The 6,825-nt window shown below is 28.5% G+C and overlaps 1 protein-coding gene across 1 annotated transcript; it reads right to left on the bottom strand.

Moving 5' to 3' along the window:
- Window positions 1-3,060: 3,060 nt before the first annotated feature.
- Window positions 3,061-3,691, bottom strand: MED21 (mediator complex subunit 21). Its single transcript, XM_065498680.1, has 2 exons — window positions 3,571-3,691; window positions 3,061-3,510 (listed from the first exon to the last, which is right to left on the bottom strand). Exons 1-2 carry the CDS (start codon window positions 3,610-3,612, stop codon window positions 3,124-3,126), a joined length of 429 nt encoding a protein of 142 aa, XP_065354752.1. The 5' UTR covers window positions 3,613-3,691; the 3' UTR covers window positions 3,061-3,123.
- Window positions 3,692-6,825: the final 3,134 nt, after the last annotated feature.

Raw genomic sequence — 6,825 nt, 5'->3', positions numbered from 1 at the left:
GAACGAAAAAAGGAAAATATTTCATGTGAAATGTTGATTCGCGATAGGGGTGTATATATTATGTAGCCGCTGAATCTTGTTATCTGTTTCCGAAGTCTCAGGAATGTCTTCACGAATATAATCCGTTATGACAACTCCATCCATGAATTTTTTGCATGTTCATTTTCGCTAATGACAACCATCAAAGCGTAATATTTAATACTCTATCATCTTTTGTGCATTATAAAGACTCGGCATGATAACTAGCTAACCATTACGAATATTGTTCCAAGATTAATTTTGAAAACTTCTCTGCTTAATTAAATCATCTTGAAAAAAACCTATCCGGTTAATCAGCATCATCTTAGAAATCTTTACTTTATATAATAAAAAATTACAGTAAAATTTGCTATTGGAAAATAAAGCAAAATGTATCCTTTATTTAATTTTCCTATGTATATCGTGGTTCTTGAAGACATTCAATGGTACAAGGTTATGAACATATACGCTAGAATTTCAGCTCATAGTATTTTTACAAGCATTTTACGACGAAAGAAAAAAACGGTTTTATGTTTATAATAAACGGTTTATGGAATATATATTCCAAATTCAAAATAATAATCTCCAAAAACTAGTTTCCCCATTTCAATACCTGGCAACGATTTTCTTCCTTGTTTAAAAAATCAAATTTCAAATAATTCCGATATACTTCAAAAAAAATTTTGTGAGAGAGAAGTTACCTTGTTATTTTTTATCATGTTAGGAACTGCACAGTAATTAGTATCGAAGAAAAGGAAATTTTACTAGAAAAATAAGAAGAAACTGGTGAAGATGATGATTGCGATACCTCCGATGGCTCTGAAAACGTTGAAGGTTCTATCCAAAGCAAAAAAGGAACAAATCAAGATCCGCGTAACAGTTTATATTTTCATAATTTTTTTTCTTAATATTCACATTTTCTGTATTGCCGGCCTTCGGCCGGGTGAAGGGACTTTTAACTCTGGGGTGTATCGAACACCGGCTTCGCTAAAATCACTTTTTCTGTATATCAAAATTTTCTGAAGTACTGTCATATAAAATCAAAAAGGAATTTTTGGTTCACAATATTAATAAACTGTACCATATTATATATCATATTAAAGGTATTGTGAAGCACTATTCATTGATACCCATAACAGTCAGTTTGTTTTCCAAATATATGAGAAATGTACTATTATATGTATTGACTTTAAATTCATATAACTCTTAAACTAAGAGAGAGCAGGGAAAAATATTAACGTTTTTGTCAGTGTTGCCACCAAGAAAATTATAAACTACACATCCTCATACCTAAATTACACATACGAGAAAAAATTACACATGTAAATAAATTTTCGTGATTTCAATAGGAGAAATTGTCTAAAATTGTCATGAATATAAAAGGTTTTTCACAGTTTGGACCAAATACGATCACTTTATTGTCAATGGACAATTTTCACTTGCGGTGATTTTAATTTATCCAGGAATTGGATATATTAGGGTATTAAAAGAAGGTTAGCAATCTCTTTTTTTTAATGAACTTTTCTAATTTAATGAATTCTTGAGATCAGTCAAGTATGTCAATCCCAAATACGCTTTTAACAAATATTAATCAATGTTTATTCGGAGATTATTCCATTGAAAATTGTTACATTTGTATTAAATATTTAACAATATTTAAAAAATAGCACACTGTTTGCTTTCGAATTTGAATTTATTCCTATTTTATATAAAGTGCTTTGAAATCAGTTTTGTTTTCAGTTTCAAAGATAAATATTTTTTAGTATTTGTTTAAAAATTATAGCTCTGACCATTTTCCTTCACAGTAAATACTTTACCAGTAAAATCTTGTAACGTTTATATTTTTAAAATTTGTAGTTATAAATTTGAAATAAAGCTTCCAAAATAGTAAATAGTAAGTCAATTTTATTGTTTATTATTTAAAACACACACCAGGAACTAGACAGACAATAGCATAAACACAAAACAGTTCTTACGGGTAAAAAAATAACTAGTAACAATTTGTAAAAAACATTTTCTCACACAAATTCCTACGTTCTTGTTTTTTTCTGTTAAGATTGGCTAACGTTACCCCGAAATAACTGCAATTACCGTTACCGATATAATAGTTTATATCGTTATCTGTAAATACCGCTACCCTTATTCTATAAACAATTTAAAATTATAAAAATACAAATTTTCGATTTTGGGTTATCTTGAAAATTAACGTTTTTCCAATAACAATTTTTAATAACTTGTAAAAATGTATAGTTATTGAATACTATTTGTTGTTTTATATTTTTTTCATGTTGGAATTAAAAGTCTTTAATATAAACCAAAATTTAGTTTCTATTACCAATATTACGAAAGCAAAACTATCACAAACGGCGAAATGTCCACTTGGAAAACCAAACGTAGCAATCTCCAAATTACTTATCGTATTTTTCTGCAAACCTTAATGTTAATTTAGTTCAAACTAGATTCATATCTTCATACATATAATTCCATTATACTGAGTATAGGAGTAAAATATAGGATAGTAGCTATTCCCTCATATAAACGTACATATTTATTTCAGTCGGTTTTGAAATCTGAACAATCCATAATTCATTCAATTAAAATCCAAAATATAGATAAAAGACATACATTGACAATTTATTTTGGATATAATTGGAATTTAAAATTACACGTGAATTACACATTCACTCAATTACACATGGGCTACACATCCAAGTTAAAATTACACACAATATGTGTAATTACACATGAAGTGGCAACACTGGTTTTTGTGCTTCTAATTATGAGAGCTATCAACACCAAAGAAATTATAAAAATGCAAGCTGTTTCGCTGATCTTGATTTATACCTTGATTTTTTATAATGTTTATAAATAATGATGGAGTCTAATGCTTCTCCCAATATTATAAAAATGACTATAGTTTCTGAGTTATAGTAGATTAAATGAATTATCATAAAACATGTATCCATTACGTCCTCAAATGTACATAATAAATATTAAAAGGTTTTACGTTTAAGTAAATTTTTTTTTATCGGACTAATATGTTGTTTTTATATTTTGGCAAACTTTGCAAATAAAAATATATTCACTTAATCGGACACAACTTGTTTAGCTGTTATTATTTTTTAGTGTTATTTGCATATCCAATTGAGCCTGTGCTATATCTTCTAGCGCACTCTGAATACTACCCAAAAGTAATTCTCCTTTAAGAGCAATCTCTTCTAAACGTTCGGCAGCTTCCTGATTTTCCAATTCCAACCTTTTTAGACTTTGGTTTTGCAATTCCGTCGAACTGTCCTCGTTTGGTAACGACTCTATTAGTGTATCAATGTCTTTGGCACAACGCGATATAAGTTGTGCAAACAGTTGGGCATAATCTTCTTGTTGTTGATTCTGTACCGGAGTTTGTGAACCGGTGCGATCAAAATTCGGAAATTTGCTTGGATAAGAAGTCTGTTGTATTATACCGATTGCATTACAAAAATGCTCAGCTTGCTAAAAAAACCAGTTGTAAAAATTATGCATTGAATAAAATATATGTAACGGAATACTAACCGTATTAACAGTGTCCTGTAATTGTGTTAGACGGTCAGCCATAATTTTATAAACAATCCTTTTCTTCCACTAAAATTCTCGATATTTTTTGTTTGTTTATAAAATAAAACTAAAGTCATCGCCAATAATTAACGCCGTTAACATCTTTTTAACGTCGCTGACAAAAAAACAGTAACAGCATTTCAGCGATTTTTCTAATCTGTTTAAGCGATGCACAGTGGTAAGAAAATCAAATTTTTGTCATATTTTTCAAGTTTTCCCTAATTAATTTGCCACGAAAAAAACATAAGCTAGACATGTTATATACCCATGGATAGGGAATTTTGTCTGTTTTTTCAAAAATATATATAACATTCGACATTCATAAATATTATAGGTATAATGGATCTGAATATAAGAAAACTTACAATTATAATGTGTTGTTTTAATACAATATATTGTTTCACAGCAACAAACTTGTCTGGTTAAGAAAAAAAAATTTATAATAGTGTGCTGCTTGCTCCCGGTACAACATGAATTGAAAATTTAATTAATGGTGTACTTAAAACTAAACTTAAAGCTAAAGTAAAAAAAAACTAAAAATATAATAATAAAAAAATCAACCTCTATGGGCACCTTGAATTTTGGAAACATAGAATTTTGGCAATGTACTATTAACGTAAGCAACTTCATGTTCCACATAACCTAATGGTAGTAGTAATTGGTATTCAACCAATTTAAACCACTTTGATCGTTCAACACATCTAGGATTAATTCATTATCCAAGTAGTGTAAAGAGTCAATGAAACTTTTCATTAAACCAAAAGCGTATGTAGCCAAAGGTTTAATATTTGCTAACTCGTAAATATACTGATTTGAATATTTTTTATTAGTATCTTCAAAATGTTTATTTACACAAAGCCTTAGAAATTTTCGCTCAAAAATTTCAAATTCTTTCAATTAAAAAATTCATGGAATAATTTTTTGAAAAATATGACAAAAATTGCAATTGAAATTAAATTTTTATTTATGAATAGTTTTTAATAAATTTTTAAAGTTATATAGATTTTGCCATTGAAAATAGAAAACAAAGTATAACAAGAAGGGAAGCCTCTCAATTTTTCTACAACAACAACTTCTCTCTCTTCTCATATACGAGTAGCAGGGATGTTAAATGAAGATTTCAATTTTGTATCACCCTCCAAAAAAAATTGTACTTTTTGGACCTTCGGGTACCATATTTTTTTTGGTTTATTAAAACATAAAAAAAGTACATAAAAATTCAATTGTACACAAAAAACAAAACTTAACATTAACATAGATTAAATTAGCTACTACCGACCAAAAACTACAAATGTTTTAATTTTTTACTGACTTCAGCTGAAGCTCTAAATTGATTACACAAGGCAACAAAATCGGAAAAAAATTTAGAGGCTTTTTAAACCACTACAAAATTTTGATGTATTGTGGTCCAGTAGTACAAATATGGTCCAAATTTTAAATTTTATGTAGAGGATTTTTTAAAAAAAAATGTTTAAGTAAAATTGAGCTTTTTATACTTTTCTCCACATAAGTAATGATAACTCAAAAACGGTTACTCCGATATTATTAAAATAAACTTAAAAAAATTGAAATATACATAACCTATATTCCGTTTAATCGGCTCAGTAGTTTCGGATTTATAATAACATATTGAAACAAAAATATATTTTTTACGTGAAAATAATAACAAAACAAATGTGAAATTTCCACTCAAAGTTTCGATTTTTCATGAATTTTTTAAAACAAAAAAATTTGATATTTTCATGTAAAAAATATATTGTTTGCTTCAATTTGTCATTATAACTCCAAAACTACTGAGCCGATAAACGCAATATATAAACGGATTAAAGGTTATGTGAGGAAACGTCTATCAAAATTTTGTAATTTTACTTAACAATTTTAAAAAAAAATTTCTCCGTAGAATTGAAAAATTTTACCATTTTTGTACTTAGGTAGCAAATCTATAAAGTGGTTGTTCACGTCTTTTTTGCTGTTGACCTGTGTTATTGATTGAAACAAAATTTGCAATTCAAACATTTTTACTAATAGATGTACAATACTACTTGAAATAACATTTCCAGGAGTAAATTTATGGAACCAATTAACACTTCGTTATTAAGGTTGATTTTATATAAAATTGTTTGTAATTTTCTTTAATTTCTTTAACAATATCAATATTGATATTCTGTTTACAAATTGCTTGTGGTTTTTGTAAAAGTTGTTTATATAAAATATTTTAAATTGTACCAAATGAGACGCGGTAGTACCACGGTACTTTAGAAGGTCAAAATGTACCAAAAAAAGTACAATTGTACCAACTTTAACATCCCTGACGAGTAGTATGTGAATTCAACACACAAGAAGTGAAACGCTGTCAAAAAAAACATAAGTCGGTTGTCAAAAAAACCTACCCAGCAAAAATTTTGAGAATTTTTGTAATGACAACTAGTTATTTCATGCATTCTTTTGTAAGGAGTGGTGGTTACCCAGCACATTATTTTATTTACTAGAATGAGTACTTATTTTTATACAGGCTGGTAATGAACTTTTGCATTTAGCACAGCTATCTAGTGTGTTTGACTGGAAACGGGAGGTTAGTGGTTCGCCACCTGTCAAAGCCATTAATTTTTTTGTTCATATCATATTTATTTATATGTTGATGTTAAAACTATTGTTAACTTCCAATAAAATAACTCGTACATGGAGCAGTGAGTTAGCAGCTTGACTATCAAACACAAGCAAATAATGTGACTGTTCGATTCCCACACAAGGCAATATTTTTTGTCTTTTTTTATACCCTTCAGCTTCGTGAGAAGGGTATATATAAGTTTGTCATTCCGTTTGTAATTTCTACATTTTTCATTTCCGACCCTATAAAGCAGTCATGCCCAAGCCCTATACTCTTGGTACTCTTTTGTTTTTGTAATTGCTCTAAGCTATAGGCTGTGTGTTTTGTATACTCACTACAGCACTCAGCACTAGCAATACAAAATACACAAACAACTTTGTCTTATTATTTTTTCTGTCGTTCTTCACTGAATACACTCATGTTGAAAGCAACAACACTTTCGTATGCTTTGCTGGTAAACATTGACGACTCCGATCATCCATGTAGATTTTGTTTTTGTTTATCGTATGATATTTTAAAAATGTGTGTGTTGAAAGTGAGTTTTTTTTCTTTTTTCTTTGTATGAATTGGTTTTAGCAACAACAAATATTGAATAAAAAGTAGCT

Source organism: Calliphora vicina, chromosome 1, assembly GCF_958450345.1.
Source record: "Calliphora vicina chromosome 1, idCalVici1.1, whole genome shotgun sequence".
In the NCBI taxonomy this organism is placed as follows: domain Eukaryota; kingdom Metazoa; phylum Arthropoda; class Insecta; order Diptera; family Calliphoridae; genus Calliphora; species Calliphora vicina.
Note: the sequence above shows the minus strand (reverse complement) of the source record. Positions and strands in the feature narration are given on the sequence as shown.

Coding starts and splice junctions, on each gene's coding strand:
- MED21 (XM_065498680.1), bottom strand. CDS start 3,612: ATGGCTGACCGTCTAACACAATTACAGGACACTGTTAATACG. Junction 3,511..3,570: donor TACAGGACACTGTTAATACG/GTTAGTATTCCG, acceptor TGGTTTTTTTAG/CAAGCTGAGCATTTTTGTAA.